Source organism: Pristiophorus japonicus, chromosome 2 (genome assembly GCF_044704955.1).
Source record: "Pristiophorus japonicus isolate sPriJap1 chromosome 2, sPriJap1.hap1, whole genome shotgun sequence".
Taxonomy (NCBI): domain Eukaryota; kingdom Metazoa; phylum Chordata; class Chondrichthyes; family Pristiophoridae; genus Pristiophorus; species Pristiophorus japonicus.
The window spans coordinates 270,986,630-271,005,118 of record NC_091978.1 but is presented as its reverse complement, the minus strand read 5'-3'; the positions used below and the strand labels follow the sequence as shown (position 1 = coordinate 271,005,118).

Sequence of the window (18,489 nt, the reverse complement as noted above, 5' to 3'; positions counted from 1 at the left end):
ATTCAGATAATATTGTGCCCTCGTGTTAATGCCCACAAAGTGGATAACCTCACATTTATCCATATTATCTTGCATCTGCCATGCATTTGCCCACTCACCTAACCTGTCCAAATAACCCTGTAGCCTCCTAGCAACCTCCTCACAGCTCACACCACCACCCAGTTTAGTGTCATCTGCAAACGTGGAGATACTACACTCAATTCCTTCATCTAAATCATTAATGTATATAGTAAAGAGCTGGGGTCCCAGCACTGAGCCCTGTGGCACTCCACTAGTCACTGCCTGCCATTCTGAAAAGAACCCATTTGTCCCAACTCTCTGCTTCCTGTCTGCCAACCAGTTCTCTATCCACGTCAGTACATTACCCCCAATACCATGTGCTTTGATTTTGAACACCAATCTCTTGTGTGGGACCTTGTCAAAAGCCCTTTGAAAGTCCAAATACACCACATCCACTGGTTCTCCCTTGTTCACTCGACCAGTTACATCCTCAAAAAATTCCAGAAGATTTGTCAAGCAGGATTTCCCTTTCATAAATCCATGTTGACTTTGTCTGATCCGCTTTCCAAATGCGCTGCTATTTCATCCTTAATAATTGATTCCAACATTTTCTCCACTACTGATGTCAGGCTAACCGGCCTACAATTACCCGTTTTCTCTCTCCCTTCCTTTTTTAAAAGTGGTGTTACATTAGCTACCCTCAGTCCATACGAACTGATCCAGAGTCGATAGACTGTTTGAAAATGATCACCAATGCATCCACTTATTTCTAGGGCCACTTCCTTAAGTACTCTGGGATGGAAACTATCAGGCCCGGGGATTTATCGGCCTTCAATCCCATCAATTTCCCCAACACAATTTCCCGTCTAATATGGATATCCTTCAGTTCCTCCTTCTCACTAGACCCTCGGTCCCCTAGTACTTCCGGAAGGTTATTTGTGTTTTCCTTCGTGAAGACAGAACCAAAGTATTTGTTCAATTGGTCTGCCATTTCTTTGTTCCTCATTATAAATTCACCTGACTCCGACTGTAAGGGACCTACGTTTGTCTTCACTAATCTTTTTCTCTTTACATATCTATAGAAGCTTTTGCAGTCAGTTTTTATGTTCCGGCAAGCTTCCTCTCGTACTCTATTTCCCCCCTCTTAATTAAACCCTTTGTCCTCCTCTGCTGAATTCTAAATTTCTCCCAGTCCTGCTTTTTCTAGCCAATTTATATGCCTCTTCCTTGGATTTAATACTATCCTTAATTTCCCTTGTTAGCCACGGTTGAGCCACCTTCCCCGTTTTATTTTTATTCCAGACAGGGATGTACAATTGCTGAAGTTCATCCATGTGATCGGTAAATGTTTGCCATTGCCTATCCACCGTCAACCCTTTAGTTATCATTTGCCAGTCTATTCTAGACAATTCACGCCTCAAACCATCGAAGTTACCTTTCTTTAAGTTCAGCACCCTCATTTCTGAATTAACTGTGTCACTCTCCATCTTAATAAAGAAATTTACCATATTATGGTCACTCTTCCCCAAGGGGCCTCGCACAACAAGAGTGCTAATTAGTTCTTTCTCATTACACATCACCCAGTCTAGGATTGGCAGCTCTCCAGTTGGTTCCTCGACATATTGGTCTGGAAAACCATCCCTAATACACACCAGGAAATCCTCCTCCACCGCATTGCTACCAGTTTGGTGAGCCCAATCAATATGTAGATTAAAGTCACCCATGATAACTGCTGTACCTTTATTGCACGCATCCCTTATTTCTTGTTTGATGCTGTCCCCAACCTCACTACTACTGTTTGGTGGTCTGTGCACAACTCCCACTAGCGTTTTCTGCCCTTTGGTATTCCGTAGCTCCAACCATACCGATTCCATATCATCCAAACTAGTGTCCCTCCTTACTATTGCATTAACTTCCCCTTCAACCAGCAACGCCATCCCGCCTCCTTTTCCTTTCTGTCTTTCCTTCCTAAATGTTGAATACCCTTGGATGTTGAGTTCCCAGCCTTGGTCACCCTGGAGCCATGTCTCCATGATGCCAATTACATCATATCCGTTAACTGCTATCTGCGCAGTTAATTCATCCACCTTATTCCGAATATTCCTCGCACTGAGGCACAGAGCCTTCAGGCTTGTCTTTTTAACACACTTTCCCCTTTAGAATTTTGCTGTAATGTGGCCCTTTTTGGTTTTTGCCTTGGGTTTCTCTGCCCTCCACTTTTACTATTCTCCTTTCTATCTTTTGCTTCTGCCTCCATTTTATTTTCCTGTCTCCCTGCAGAGGTTCCCATCCCCCTGCCATATTAGTTTAACTCCTCCTCAACAGCACTAGCAAACACTCCCCCTAGAACAATAAGACAGCAACAAAGACTACTGCAGGTTTCAAGTTTATTATTGTTATATTTATTATTCTTATCCACTATTCCATTTAAGACTGGGATGAGGAGGAATTTCTTCACTCAGGGGGTTGTGAATCTTTGGAATTCTCTCCCCTTAAGGGCTGTGGATGCCTCTTCACTGCAGCTGCGCAGCGTGGGCAGTCGCCTCAGGGGATGGAGCCTGCGTTCTGCGCTGCGAAATGTGCCGGGACGTCTGCACATGCACAGTGGAGAATAGTGATGGCTGTGCATGCGTGGTAGTGCTGCGAGTTGACAATCAGCCATTTGCAAGTTGATGTTATTGTAAACGGGGTTTCCACTGCACTTTCGGTGAAGTTACAGGTGCGGAGCGGGAGCAGCTCCAAGGTAAGGTAACTCCTGCCTTACAGCACTTTATAAAAGTATTTTTCTTGAAGTTTCCTCTCACTTACCAAAAAAAACTAACAACTGGTCACCAGTGTAATCTCTCTTTAATTTAACTTGCAAGACAAATCAATGAAGTGGGTTTAAGTGCTTCCTATTTTTACTTCCAATGTGCATTCGTCCCCATTGAACTTTATTTGCCACAATGAGCCCAACTACAAACACCATCAAGCTTTCTTTGTAAGGTCCTAGCTGCCTCCTCATAGCCCACAGCCCCGTTAGTTTGGTGTCATCTTTGAATTTAATTACCTTGGACTGAGACTGCAATTTTACATCTACTAGGAACAGGGAAGGCCTGAACCCCCAATCACCCACCCTATTCCCTGCCCTATTTCAACCTTGCTTCCTTTTGTATCCCGATTCCGGCCTCCCGGTGCATCCTCCCACTCCTAGCCCAGGCCGAGTGGCCTCCCGCATCAGTCCGCTGCCTTCCCGGGCCAAGTGCAGAAAGATAAATTGCAGTTTGATGCTGAAAGTTGGACTTTAATTTTTTATTTCTTCTTATTTTAATTGTGCGAAGGAAGGATGGTTTTGCAAGTCTGTTCCCTAAGGCTTGGTTGGTTCAGGTCCAGGTCCACTCCGCTTCCCGCTCCTATCCCAGACCGAATGGCCTCCGATGTACTTACCTGTGCCAATTTCTTTAACTCTCCGCAAGGGTTTTCTCAAGTGGCCATATACGCTGGCCTAAGTAGAAATGGAGTAACTATTAGCTGACCAAAGTTGCCTAAATGGCCAGAACTGACGTAGGTGGCTGGTAACGCCTCCTTTTGAGAAAAAAAACTAATCTAAAAAAAAATAACTAAGTGAGTTACGCTGGTGTAAATTTATTGGGGAAACTGGGGATTTTTAAGTTAGGCCAGAAAAAGCAGCCTACTCCAAAAAAAACGGGGCAACTCATGGGGAAAATTGAGCCCTTTGTATCACTGTTATATAATGTATTTCTGAAGATCACTTCCTCATGTAAGATGTTGGAGCACGCAACGCCAAAAATAATTTTAATTTCTGTGTGTAAATTTAATTGTAGGTGCCCAGCAGGAGGCTGGGATGAGCCAAACCAGAGCAATGAGGCAGCTTGCTGGTTGGGGAGGTCGTGAATTCACTGACTCTTATGTGGAACCAGCTGGCAGTTGGAACCTGTGGCGGAGCAGCAGGGTTGGGGGCGGGGGGGGCGGGCGAGGGGAGATAGGCAATCCCATGAAGGGCCACGCCTTGGCTGGCCATCAGTGATCTCTTTGACAACTGCTAGTCAAGCTACTCAATGCTGGAACAAATGGACAGAGTGTCGGCAATGCATGCTCTGCCCATTTGTACATCAAGATTATGATTGGGTTCCTATATATGTCATAGGACCCCAATTTGTGTAATACCATCTGAAATAGGCGGGAGTTCCAGTTGCCTTTCTCAGGTGTCAAGTCCCCACCAGAGTGCCAGTGTAATCGGGGGGAGGGTAGTGACCCTATGCCATTTTCAGGCTGCCACCAACCCCCCTGCCACCCCCACCCCACCTCCATATTCAGAGAATGCACACAATCCCCTGTAAGGAAAAGGCCTCTGTAAAAGCATAGGGAGTCTTGTGTGCACTGAAGGCACAGAAGTGCCCCTTTCATGTGGTCATGTCTTAGGGCTTGTGCAGAGGAATGTGTAACAAAGAGTGTGTAAGATTACAATGTGACGTGAATCAGGGCCTCTGACCCATTCTGCACAATGTACATTCCTGGAAGGGAAGAATAAAAGGCTAAAGGAGAACATAAATGTCAGGTGTGGGGTGTAACTGCAAAAACATTTGGCTTTTTAATTGTGAATTCTTTTGTTTGACGGATTTTATTGAAAACTGGTATTTGAAGAGCTCCGCCCTGGAACCTGGTCAGGGAAACATCGAGCTGACACACATTGCTGATCTCAGCAAAGGCAATCTCAGCAGAGTGCATCTGCTGCACAGCCCTGATCTGTGAGGAGTTGGCATGTTTCCAGAACAATACACATATGTTTATTTGTTTTAACTCTGTCCCTACCAAGACAAGGAACCCACCTAAAGCTGAAAAGGAGGGAGAGAGAAAACAGGGAATTATAGACCGGTCAGCCTGACATCGGTAGTGGGTAAAATGATGGAATCAATTATTAAGGATGTCATAGCAGTGCATTTGGAAAGAGGTGACATGATAGGTCCAAGTCAGCATGGATTTGTGAAAGGGAAATCATGCTTGACAAATCTTCTGGAATTTTTTGAGGATGTTTCCAGTAGAGTGGATAAGGGAGAACCAGTTGATGTGGTATATTTGGACTTTCAGAAGGCGTTCGACAAGGTCCCACACAAGAGATTGATGTGCAAAGTTAGAGCACATGGGATTGGGGGTAGTGTACTGACATGGATTGAGAACTGGTTGTCAGACAGGAAGCAAAGAGTAGGAGTAAATGGGTACTTTTCAGAATGGCAGGCAGTGACTAGTAGGGTACCGCAAGGTTCTGTGCTGGGGCCCCAGCTGTTTACACTGTACATTAATGATTTAGATGAGGGGATTAAATGTAGTATCTCCAAATTTGCGGATGATACTAAGTTGGGTGGCAGTGTGAGCTGCGAGGAGGATGCTGTGAGGCTGCAGAGCGACTTGGTGAGTGGGCAAATGCATGGCAGATGAAGTATAATGTGGATAAATGTGAGGTTATCCACTTTGGTGGTAAAAACAGAGAGACAGACTATTATCTGAATGGTGACAGATTAGGAAAAGGGGAGGTGCAAAGAGACCTGGGTGTCATGGTACATCAGTCATTGAAGGTTGGCATGCAGGTGCAGCAGGCGGTTAAGAAAGCAAATGGCATGTTGGCCTTCATAGCAAGGGGATTTGAGTACAGGGGCAGGGAGGTGTTGCTACAGTTGTACAGGGCATTGGTGAGGCCACACCTGGAGTATTGTGTACAGTTTTGGTCTCCTAACCTGAGGAAGGACATTCTTGCTGTTGAGGGAGTGCAGCGAAGGTTCACCAGACTGATTCCCGGGATGGCGGGACTGACCTATCAAGAAAGACTGGATCAACTGGGCTTGTATTCACTGGAGTTCAGAAGAATGAGAGGGGACCTCATAGAAACATTTAAAATTCTGACGGGGTTAGACAGGTTAGATGCAGGAAGAATGTTCCCAATGTTGGGGAAGTCCAGAACCAGAGGTCACAGTCTAAGGATAAGGGGTAAGCCATTTAGGACCGAGATGCGGAGGAACTTCTTCACCCAGAGAGTGGTGAACCTGTGGAATTCTCTACCACAGAAAGTTGTTGAGGCCAATTATATTCAAAAAGGAGTTAGATGAGGTCCTTACTACTAGGGGGATCAAGGGGTATGGCGAGAAAGCAGGAATGGGGTACTGAAGTTGAATGTTCAGCCATGAACTCATTGAATGGCGGTGCAGGCTAGAAGGGCCGAATGGCCTACTCCTGCACCTATTTTCTATGTTTCTATGTTTCTATGAACGCTTTAACTTCATGGCACTTAAATTTTACTTCAGCTACAAGTTAAGGGCTTCAGTCCAAACTCTTGTAATTGCTGCACTGCTGCATATCCGTCTCCTTTATAATGAACTCTATATATTAATAAGGCACGGGTAATTTATTATTACGTGAATTAATTACCTGAATGAAAATGTAGTCATCATTGACAAGCAGCGAATCCTGATCTATGTTTCCAGAAAATGGAGCTTTTAGCACTTTTTCAGTGCAGTTTGCAATTTGGCAGGTGATATAAAGAAAGCCTGTAAAAATAAAAATGTAAAATAACACTCAATACTTCTTAAATGAATAAATAATCAACTGCAGAAAAGAGCCTGCTTACTACTTTCAAACTTTAAAATCTGCTGTGTGAGGCACTGCAAAGAACACAATATTTCAATTCTATTTCAAAGCCCATGGCTCAGATTACCTCAAAGATGTACTGCTAGCTGACTGGTTTTATTTTGAACATTATATTTATTTCTACATTTCTGGAAAACAGAGGGGTGACCTTGTACTCAGACAATGAGAACGATTCTGATTGATCACAGGTGACACTGTTGGTGGATTTTCTTTTCTTGCCGAAAACAGAGATTCAATAACCATTTCTAAATGGAAACATTTCAGTGAAAGCAATCCCATCAATAGGTGAAAAAGGGGAATGCATTTCATAGTTTGCTGTGTTATCATGTTAGCAAGCCTAATGTCCCATACACACCATTATAGAATCCTTCCTTCACAAATAAAGGGATCACTGCTTAACGGATGACAGCACAGCCTCAAAATACCTATGGTTAATGGATATTGTAGATTAATGACAGAGAAATAGTTGTGCAATATTTCATCGGCATTGCACTGTGTACCCCAAAAGAGAAGTTGTCAGCAGGCAGATTTGCTGACTGAATCTTGAAAGGTGTATTTTTGATGCAGAGTTCTAGCCTGCGTAAACTCCTAAACACCTAGCCTGCATAAACACCTAACATCAAGGTCCAGGTCAGTGATTGGAGCGTGGGCAGATACAACAGGAGCGGCGAGGTCGGGGCGAAGGAGCGGCGAGAGACTGTGGATGGACATGATCGGGACCCAGGAGAGGCGTGAGTTCAGGGCCAGGGGCCCAGGGGCAGCACGGACCAGCCCAAACTGCAATATGTGTGCGCACTAGGTCCGTGCAGCAGAGCAACTAGCTCTGTCAAGCCTGTGTGGTGGTTGGTGTGCAACGGCCACCGCACGTTAAAAAAATCCACGCACAGGCATCTTCCACCCTTCAGGATATAGCTCAGGACCTGCATCATCATCCCCGGCAACCAAATTTTAATTTGATTTAAATGTCGAAAATTTAATTTGTTTAAGTTGTCGGTTTTAGTGCCCCCCCCCCGCGCCTTTTAGCCAGGGGCACTTGTATAATTTGTGTTTCTAATGCCCTCAAAAAACCCCACAAAAAACAAGGGGGCACTTTAAAAGTTTTTGGAGTGTCCCCCCCCACCCCTTTAATCAGGGGGCACTTGATTAAAGTATACAACTAAAATAGTTGTAGCTCAGGACCTGAAATTTTAGGTCCTTTATCGGAACACTTGTGAACTTATCCTTTTTTGGCGTGGAAGAAAGTCATCCTCGGTTCGAGGGACTGCCTATGATGATGATGAAACACCTAACCATCTTGCAAAGCGAGGTTCTGCATTAATCATTCCCACTTGCCCAGGCTGATAATATTTGGTCTACATCTACACAAAATAACTTGCTTATGGCAATTATCCTAAAAAGCATCACTTGGCTTTTTTTGATAATTACAACTACAACAATATTCATCACATATGTAACCATTAATTACCAAATCCATTATTTTTCAGAAGCTGTAGTTAATAAAAATGCTAATAGTCAAATCAAAATAACTGCTAACCATAATTACCTCAAAAAGATGTTTTAACCTCAATGTAAGTTGGGTTATTTTAATTACCATGCGAGGCCACATTCCTCAATAACCAGTGCAGCTCACAGCAGCCTCCCGTGTGCAGAAAGTACCGTAGCTGATTTGTTTTAAAGCAAAGAAGTGCTTCAAACTTGACCTTACCGGTGTTAAATAACAGTTCACCAGTCAAGTATCCAAACACTAAATTATGCCTTTAGAAACTAATCCAATGCCTCCTTTATAGAATAGAATGACTTCTGGTAGGATAATGTAATAGAATGACCAATGCTGGTGGACTCCAATCCACCAGTCGCAACACAAAAAAACAACTGCACTAGATGCAATTTTGGGCACGTTCAATTGTTTAAAAGTTGTAAATCTTAACTTTCATTTTGGCCATGGAGGTTCCATGACTGTTGGGAAAAGTGTACACAGGTCAGCAAACCAGAAATGACGTTTGCTTATCTGCAGAAAAGAGGTTGCTTATCTGCAGTTACAGTGAGAAGCTGGTGTGTGCACAGAAGGGCTTAATGACAGGAGAAAAACATAATTTTAAAATGAATGGGGGAGGGGGAAATAATTATAAAAATACAGGAGTAAACAACAACAACTTGCATTTATATAGCGCCTTTAACTTAGTGAAACGTCCCAAGGCGCATCACAGGAATATTATGCGATAAAAATTTGACATCGAGCTGCTTATGTAGAATTAGCAAACTAGGAATGATGTTGCTGGCGTGGGTTGAGCACACAGCTAATGGTAACCAATATTGCCAAAGGAAGCCATTTATATTTGCGGCTAATGACACTGTTGCCTCCATTAGAGCTCAGGAAAAGCACCCACTGAGCTGGTTCTTCGATTGTCTGGAGGCAGCAACACATGACAGCACTGGAGCTGAAAATAGGCTGTCGTCAGTGGCAGTGCTGTAATATACATGGGGTTTAAGTTTTTTAAGCTAATTCTACATATGCAGCTCGGTGTCAAATTTTTATCGCATAATATTCCTGTGATGCGCCTTGGGACGTTTCACTAAGTTAAAGGTGCTATATAAATGCAAGTTGTTGTTGTTTACTCCTGTATTTTTATAATTATTTCCCACTCCCCCATTCATTTTAAAATTATGTTTTTCTCCTGTCATTAAGCCCTTCTGTGCACACACCAGCTTCTCACTGTAATTGCAGATAAGCAACCTCTTTATGAGGTACTGCTTTTTGTCCTTGAACAGGCTTGTAGAAAGTATGGGAATAGTCCTGGTTAATTTTGCCTCTGACTTTCGTTTCCTTCTTCTGTCGGCCTATACTCTGCACTATTCAGGAGGCATGGCTGAGATCAGAAACCCACTGTGTGGGGCAATTGTAAAGTAAAGATGATGAACCTGTATCCTACTTGTATTCAATGAAACCGTTCCAGAAACCTAAATTTTACAAAATATAGTGCTGAATATTGTACAATCAAATACAGGTTTTGAAATTGAGCTGTTTGAACATTAGCATACAAACACATGATGATTTAACAGTTCCATTAAAATAGCAGGGAACAGAATTGTGTATAAATACATTAAGCTAATATTCGAATGCTAATATTTGTGCTGTGTGATTTCAAGCCCATGCCCCACAATGCTCTTCAATCCAATAGAGTTTCTCAAGGAAAAACAGGTGCGGTATATAATAGCAGCCAATCTGCTACTGCCCATTTTGCACTCCCTCAAAAGTTGAATTTTAATAGATCAGTGATTCAGCTGAAGCACATAATTATAGCACATCACTTGTCGTTGTAACTATCATGTATATCTAGCATTGTACGCAGCATATCACTAGCAGAGTGTACAGGGTACAAGCAGATCACTGATATATGCAGGATATCATTTGCCAATCTTTACCTCCACTGTTGTCCTGAATTTCCATGTGAACCAAATCAGGGTCACCATCAACTCCTGTCACAGACCTGGAACAAGAAATAACCGTTAATGTTTCTTCCCTATTCTAATGAGGGATCCAAGCTCGTAAAACAGATTCTATATATCCTATTTTCTTCCCCTGCTCTCACTGTCTATCTAAATGGTTTTAAAGTAAACAAAACGCATTTTAAATAACTTTAAAATGAAATATGAAAATTTGGAAACATCTGCTCAGCTGGTGGAATTATCGATGTGATGTTTGGTAAGAAATCTAATTTACTTCTAAACCTCAATCTGTCTCCTTTAACTTCGGGACTTCGCAGCTGTATAATTGATATTCATTTTATACCCAGCAGTTTATTTCCTTATGTAGTAGTACTGTTTTAACTCAGGGAGCTGAAAATTCAGTCTGATCATATAACATTTGCAGATATTTTGCTAGGCTAAGTGGGAAAATATGTCATATGAGTTTTATAGTTAACAGTGAGCTTTAACTCAATTATGATATTGGAAAGAAATCTTTTTTTTTTTTAAAAAGGAAAGGATAAATGCTATCTTAACATATTAAGACCAATACATTCAATAGTTATTAGTCTAGCAGCTACTCACAGTGAAAGACTATGGACTAGAATTTACACTCATTGACTACGAACAGCCTGAAAATGACTAAGTGATGTTATCATTTGTATGCTCAATATGTTTGTATCGAATTCCTCTACAGTATTTTAATGGAAGCATTCCTGTTTATTTTAAACTGGTTAACACCTTTTTGTAAAAATATCTCAAGATATATTAAATAATTTATGATTGCATTTGCTTTTCAACTTTTCTAATATTGCTGTATTACTTTGGCAAATATCAGCCCTTTCAGACAGCTGGAGGCCACTGAGTTTTTTTCAAAATGAATAAAAAATTGGAATTTCAGTGTATTGCGTAGAACAAATTTCTTTCTTTCATCTTATGGAACAGTGACATTTTTACGCATCATTAGTGGAGATCGTGCATATTTTTACATTTGAAAAATATTGTTTAGCTGGTAGATGTTGTCTGTCACAACATACTTCAGTTATTTATAAACATTTGTGGTATGTATGAAACTTATATATTATTAACTGAACATCAGATGGCCTCCTGTAAGCATATTGTAGCAATTACACTCCCAAGATCGCTCTTGTATTATCTTGTTATTCTTTGACAAAATATTCTAGAAATAAAAGCAGCTCGTTATTACGACATCAATTTAAATGCTTATCCAGACATAACAATCTGGTTAAAAAAAATGATAGAAGTCAGATTTTTGCTGGATGATCTCCCCTGTATGGTAGGTTCCCAATTTTAGTGGGGCTACCAAGCAGACACAGTAGGTTTCCTTGTACTGTAGACATGGGAGAGAAAATTATAAAGTGAGAGTTAACTCATATTACATGTGTCAGAGATGGGCGCCAAAAATTGCCAATAGTCACAAATTTAGTGGAACAGTATCACAGTCATTCTCAATAGCTGGAAAGTATGCAAGCTAATAACAATGGAAATTCACTCAAAATATTTGTCTGAACTTCATTCCATTCACTCAGAGAGTTGTTAACCTGAGTTATTAACTTGTGGACTTCCCTGCCGCAGAGAGTTGTTGATGCCAGTTCATTGGATATATTCAAGAGGGAGTTAGATATGGCCCTTACGGCTAAGGGGATCAAGGGGTATGGAGAGAAAGCAGGAAAGGGGTACTGAGGGAATTGATCAGCCATGATCTTATTGAATGGCGGTGCAGGCTCGAAGGGCCGAATGGCCTACTCCTGCACCTATTTTCTATGTTTCTATGTTCATCGCTTGATCTGTCTGAGTGTCTATTTTTCTGCTGAGTCCTTCCTTAACTATCTACCTGTCCCTCTCCTGAAACTCGCCTGATCTATTTTCTGGTCATTCAGTTCTGGATGATCTTCATTCCTGTTCCTCGCTAATCTGTCCAGCAGACTGTCATTCCTGAGTCTTCCCTGCCTACCCTTCTGCCTCCCATGTCAGATTTTGAAATTTATGGGACTGGGATTAAATGAAAAGTCTATTTTCAATCTTAGGCAATTGCCCACGGGTTCTCAGCAAAAATGGGAAATGGTATATGTTATGTATGTACACATTACTAGTATGTAAGGCTTGCCACCAGAGGGCGCACCTGTTGGAGACCCAAGGGTCACCTGCACACCCCGGGCAAGCAGGTATAAAAGGCAGTCTACCACGCTGCTTCCTCACTCTGAAGTTACACTAAAGAGACCAAGGTCACAACAGTTTGAGCTTACAGCATATAGTCTTGTGGCGTTATTCTGAACATAACAATTGGCGACGAGTAACAGATCATGAACTTTCACGCAGTTATGGCTGCTGTTGGTATTCTTGAGAGATTTGTTGAGGGTGATGATTGGGAAGCCTTCGTTGAGCATCTTGACCAGTACTTTGTGGCCAACAAGCTGGATATGGAAGAGACCTTGGTCAAGCGCAGGGAGATTCTCCTCACAGTTTGTGGGTCCACGATAGATGGCCTCATCAAAAATCTGCTAGCATCGACGAAACCAATGGAGAAGACATATGCAGAGTTGTGCACGCTGGTTCAGGAACACCTCAAGCCGAAGGAGAGCATCTTAATGGCCACGTATCGTTTTACACGCACCATCGCTCCAAGGGCCGGAACGTGGTGAGCTATGTCGTCGACCCAAGACGCATTGCAGGACCGTGCGTATTTGCTGGATTTTAGGGGGAAATGTTGCTTGACGTTTTCGTGCTTGGAATCGGCCACGAGGTCATTCTTCGCAAACTGCTGTCTGCCGAATCCCTAGATCTGAGCAAGGCCACCACGATAGCCCAGGTTTTCATGTCCACGAACGATAACACTAAACAGATATCTTTGCAGCATCGAAGCTCACTGACAAGTACTGTGCATAAAATAACGCCTTCAGCAGGCAGAACTGTACATGGCAGGGCCTACACGCCTGCAGAGGCCAGATCCACGATAACTCAAATTCCGCTGTGGGGCGTGAATGCAAATCCATTCACACCATGTTGGCGTCGCGGGGGTAATCATCGGGCCCATCAATGTCGATTCAAGCACTACGTGTGCAAAGGCTGCGGAACAATGGTGCACCTCCAGCGAATGTGCAAACATGCTGCGACTCACCACGTCGCAGAGTCAGCAGAAGATCCGACGCGGATCATGCAGAACAAGTAAGAGAGGCAACTCAACCCGAGGCTGAAGAGGAAGTGTATGGGGTACACACCTTCACCACCAAAAGCCTTCCGATAATGTTGAAAGTCAAATTAAACGGCATTTCAGTTTCCATGGAATTGGACACGGGGGCGGGTCAGTCAATTATGAGCCAGAAGGCTTTTGAGAAACTGTGGGGCAACAGGGCACAAAGGACAAAACTAAGCCCGATTCACACCAAGCTGCGCACACACCAAAGAGCTCATACCAGTCTTTGGCAGTGCGACAGTGAAGGTATTGTACGATGGAACTGTGCATGATTTATCACTATGGATTGTACCAAGCTGTTCGGCAGAAGCTGGCTAGGAAAGATCCGATGGAACTGGGATGACATCAAAGCACTGGCTTCGGTGGATGATGCCTCATGCGCCCAAGAGCTAAACAAATTCCCGTCGTTATTTGAGCCAGGCATCGCATCATCACAGGCGCCAAAGTGCAGATCCATCTAGTCCCTGATGCACGACCCATTCATCACAAGGAACGAGCGGTTCCATATATGATGCGAGAAAAAGTCGAGATCGAGCTGGACAGACTTCAACGAGAGGGGATCATATCGCCAGTCAAGTTCAACGAGTGGGCCAGTCCAATTGTTCCGGTGTTGAAAAGCGATGGGACGGTCAGAATCTGCAGGGACTACAAGGTAACGATCAACCGAGTCTCATTACAGGACCAGTACCCACTACCCAAAGCGGATGACCTGTTCGCAACGCTAGCAGTGGGGAAGTCGTTCACCAAGCTGGATCTAACGACTGCTTACATGACACAGGAGCTGGCTGAACCTTCAAAAAAATTGACATGCATCAACACGCACAAAGGACTGCTCATATACCACAGATGCCCTTTTGGGATTCGCTCGGTTGCGGCTATCTTCAACAGGAACATGGAGATCCTGCTGAAATCGGTTCCGTACACCATGGTGTTTCAAGACAACATCCTGATCACGGGTCGCAACACCACCGAACACTTGCACAACCTGGAAGAGGTTCTAAAGCGACTGGACAGAGTGGGACTCAGGCTGAAATGCTCCAAATGCGTTTTCCTGGTGCCAGAGGTCGAAGTTCTGGGGAGAAAGATTGCGGCGGACGACATCAGACCCACGGACTCCAAGATGGAGGCCATCAAGAATGCACCCAGACCACAGAATGTGACGGAGCTGCGTTCATTCCTAGGACTCCTCAACTATTTTAGCAACTTTCTACCAGGGTTGAGCACTTTACTGGAACCCTTGTATTTATTGCTATGCAAGGGTGAGAACTGGGTTTGGGGTAAATCTCAAGAGACAGCTTTTAATAAGGCCAGAACCCTGCTATGTTCTAATAAGTTACTTGTATTGTATGACCTGTGTAAACGCTTAGTACTAGCTTGTGATGCATCTTCGTACGGGGTCGGTTGTGTGTTACAGCAAGCCAATGTGTCAGGCAAACTGCAACCGGTTGCATATGCGTCCAGAAGTTTATCTAAGGCTGAAAGAGCCTACAGTATGGTTGAGAAAGAAGCATTAGCATGCGTATACGGGGTTAAGAAAATGCATCAATACCTATTCAGACTCCAGTTCGAGCTCGAAACCGACCACAAACCGCTCATTTCGCTGTTCTCAGAAAGCAAAGGTATTAACACCGATGCTTCGTCCCGCATCCAAAGATGGGCACTAACATTATCTGCGTGTGACAATGTTATCCGCCACAGACCAGGCACTGAGAACTGTGCTGATGCCCTCAGTCAGCTACCATTGCCCACCACCGGGTGGAAATGGCGCAACCCGCAGACTTGCTTCTTGTAATAGATGCTTTTGAGAGTGAGGGGTCACCTGTCACGGCTCGCCAGATCAGGACTTAGACTAGCCAGGACCCTGTGCTATAACTAGTAAAAAGCAGGGTCCTTAATGGGAGCTGGTTGGCGGTTCCTGGGGAAATGCAAGACGAAATTAAGCCGTTTTACCGACGCAAGGATGAAATGTCCATTCATTCGAATTGTCTCCTTTGGGGGAATTGTGTAGTTTGCCAAAAAAAGGCAGGGAAACATTTGTACGCGACCTGCACAGTGCGCACCCAGGCATAGTCATGATGTAGGCTATCGCCAGGTCGCACATTTGGTGGCCCGGCATTGACTCGGAATTGGAGTCATGCGTACACTAATGTAACACTTGTTCACAGTTGATCAATGCACCAAGGAAGGCCTCACTGAGTTTGTGGTCAGGGCCCTTCAAACCGTGGTCAAGGGTCCACATAGATTTCGCTGGTTCCTTTCGAGGAAAGATGTTCCTACTAGCAGTGGACGCTTACTCCAAATGGATTGAATGGATAATAATATCATGTACGTCCACTGCCACCATTGAAAGCCTCTGGGCAATGTTCGCCACTCATGGTTTGTCCAACGTCTTTGTTCATGACAATGGATCAATGGACCAAAAAGTAGGAAGGAGAAAAGCAAGAGTGGAGGGCCGAGAAATCAAGGGCAAAAATCAAAAAGGGCCACATTACAACATAATTCTAAAAGGACAAAGAGTGCTAAAAAAACAAGCCTGAAGGCTCGGAGTCTCAATACGAGGAGCAATCGTAATAAGGTGGATGAATTGACTGCGCAGATAGCTGTTAACGGATATGATGTAATTGGGATTATGGAGACATGGCTCCAAGGTAACCAAGACTGGTAACTCAACATCCAGGGGTATTCAATATTCAGGAAGGACAGACAGGAAGAAAAAGGAGGTCGGGTAGCTTTACTGGTGAAAGAGGAGATTAACGCAATAGTGAGGAAGGACATTAGCTTGGGTATGGAATCTATATGAGTGGAGCTGCGAAACACCAAAGGGCAGAAAATGTTAGTGGGAGTTGTGTATAGACCACCAAACAGTAGTAGGGAGGTTGGGGATGAAATCAAACAAGAAATTAGGGGCGCGTTCAATAAGGGTACAGCAGTTATCATGGGTGAAGCATAGAAACATAGAAAATAGGTGCAGGAGGAGGCCATTCGGCCCTTCGAGCCCACACCACCATTCAATAAGATCATGGTTGATCATTCACCTCAGTACCCCTTTCCTGCTTTCTCTCCATACCCCTTGATCCCTTTAGCCGTAAGGGCCATATCTAACTCCCTCTTGAATATATCCAATGAACTGGCATCAACAACTCTCTGCGGTAGGGAATTCTACAGGTTAACAGCGCTCTGAGCGAAGAGCTTTTTCCTCATCTCAGTCCTAAATGGCTTACCCCTCATCCTTAGACTATGTCCCCTGGTTCTGGACTTCCCCAACATCAGGAACATTCTTCCTGCATCTAACCTGTCCAGTCCCATCAGAATTTGATATGTTTCTATGAGATCCCCTCTCATCCTTCTAAACTCCAGTGAATACAGGCCCAGTCGATCCAGTTTCTCCTTATATGTCCTGCCATCCCGGGAATCAGTCTGGTGAATCTTCGCCGAACTCTCTCAATAGCAAGAACGTCCTTCCTCAGATTAGGAGACTAAAATTGAACACAATATTCCAGGTGAGGCCTCACTAAGGCCCTGTACAACTGCAGTAAGATCTCCCTGCTCCTATACGCAAATCCCCTAGCTATGAAGGCCAACATACCATTTGCCTTCTTCACCGGCTGCTATACCTGCATGCCAACTTTCAATGACTCATGTACCATGACACCCAGGTCTCGTTGCACCTCCCCTTTTCCTAATCTGCCGCCATTCAGGTAATATTCTGCCCTCGTGTTTTTGTCCCCAAAGTGGATAACCTCACATTTATCCACATTATACTGCATCTGCCACTCGTTTGCCCACTCACCTAACCTGTCCAAGTCACCCTGCAGCCTCTTAGCATCCTCCTTACGGCTCACACCGCCACCCAGCTTAGTGTCATCTGCAAACTTGGAGATATTACACTCAATTCCCTCATCCAAATCATTAATGTATATTGTAAATAGCTGGGGTCCCAGCACTGACTGAGCCCTGCAGCACCCCACTAGTCACTGCCTGCCATTCTGAAAAGAACACGTTTATCCCGACTCTCTGCTTCCTGTCTGCCAACCAGTTCTCTATCCAACTCAGAACATTACCCCCAATACCATGTGCTTTAATTTTGCACACCAATCTCTTGTGTGGGACCTTGTCAAAAGCCCTTTGAAAGTCCAAATACACCACATCCACCAGTTCTCCCTTGTCCACTCTACCAGTTACATCCTCAAAGAATTCTACAAGATTTGTCAAGCAGGATTTCCCTTTCATAAATCCATGCTGACTTGGACCGAACCCGTCACTGCTTTTCAAATGTGCTGCTATTTCATCTTTAATAATTGATTCCAACATGTTCCCCACAACTGATGTCAGGCTAACTGGTCTATAATTACCCGCCTTCTCTCCCCCTCCCTTCTTAAAAAGTGGTGTTACATTAGCTACCCTCCAGTCCATAGGAACCGATCCAGAATCGATAGACTGTTGGAAAATGATCACCAATGCATCTACTATTTCTAGGGCTATTTCCTTAAATACTCAAGAATGCAGACTATCAGGCCCCGGTGATTTATCCCATCAATTTCAATCCCATCAATTTGCCGAACACAATTTCCCGCCTAATAAGGATTTCTTTCGGTTCCTCCTTCTCACTAGACCCTCGGTTCCTTAGTATTTCCGGAAGGTTATTTGTGTCAGCCTTCGTGAAGAAAGAACCAAAGTATCTGTTTAACTGGTCCACCATTTCTTTGTTCCCCATTATAAATTCACCTGATTCTGACTGCAAGGAACCTACATTTGACTTCACTAATCTTTTTCTCTTCGCATATCTATAGAAGCTTTTGCAGTCAATTTTTATGTTCCCAGCAAGCTTCCTCTCGTATTCTATTTTCCCTGTCCGAATCAAACCCTTTGTCCTCCAAGCTGAGTTCTAAATTTCTCCCAGTCCACAGGTTTGCTACTATTTTTGGCCAATTTGTATGCCACTTCCTTGGCTTTAATACTATCCCTGATTTCCCTTGATAGCCACGGTTGAGCCATCTTCCCTTTTTTATTTTTACGCCAGACAGGGATGTACAATTGTTGTAGTTCATCCATGCGGTCTCTAAATGTCTGCCATTACCCATCCACTGTCAACCCCTTAAGTATCATTCGCCAATCTATCCTAGCCAATTCACGCCTCATACCTTCAAAGTTACCCTTCTTTAAGTTCTGCA

General features: G+C 43.7%; 1 protein-coding gene across 3 annotated transcripts in view; it reads right to left on the bottom strand.

The window, feature by feature from the left end:
- The window catches only part of sorcs2 (sortilin-related VPS10 domain containing receptor 2), a 963,539-nt gene that overhangs the window by 234,577 nt on the left and 710,473 nt on the right, over window positions 1–18,489 (bottom strand). For all 3 annotated transcript variants that reach the window (XM_070871372.1, XM_070871374.1, XM_070871375.1), the window contains exons 6-7: window positions 10,063–10,127; window positions 6,421–6,539 (exon numbers count right to left, since the gene is read on the bottom strand). In XM_070871372.1, coding sequence (XP_070727473.1) covers window positions 6,421–6,539; window positions 10,063–10,127 — 184 coding nt within the window. The remainder of the gene's footprint in view (window positions 1–6,420; window positions 6,540–10,062; window positions 10,128–18,489) is intronic.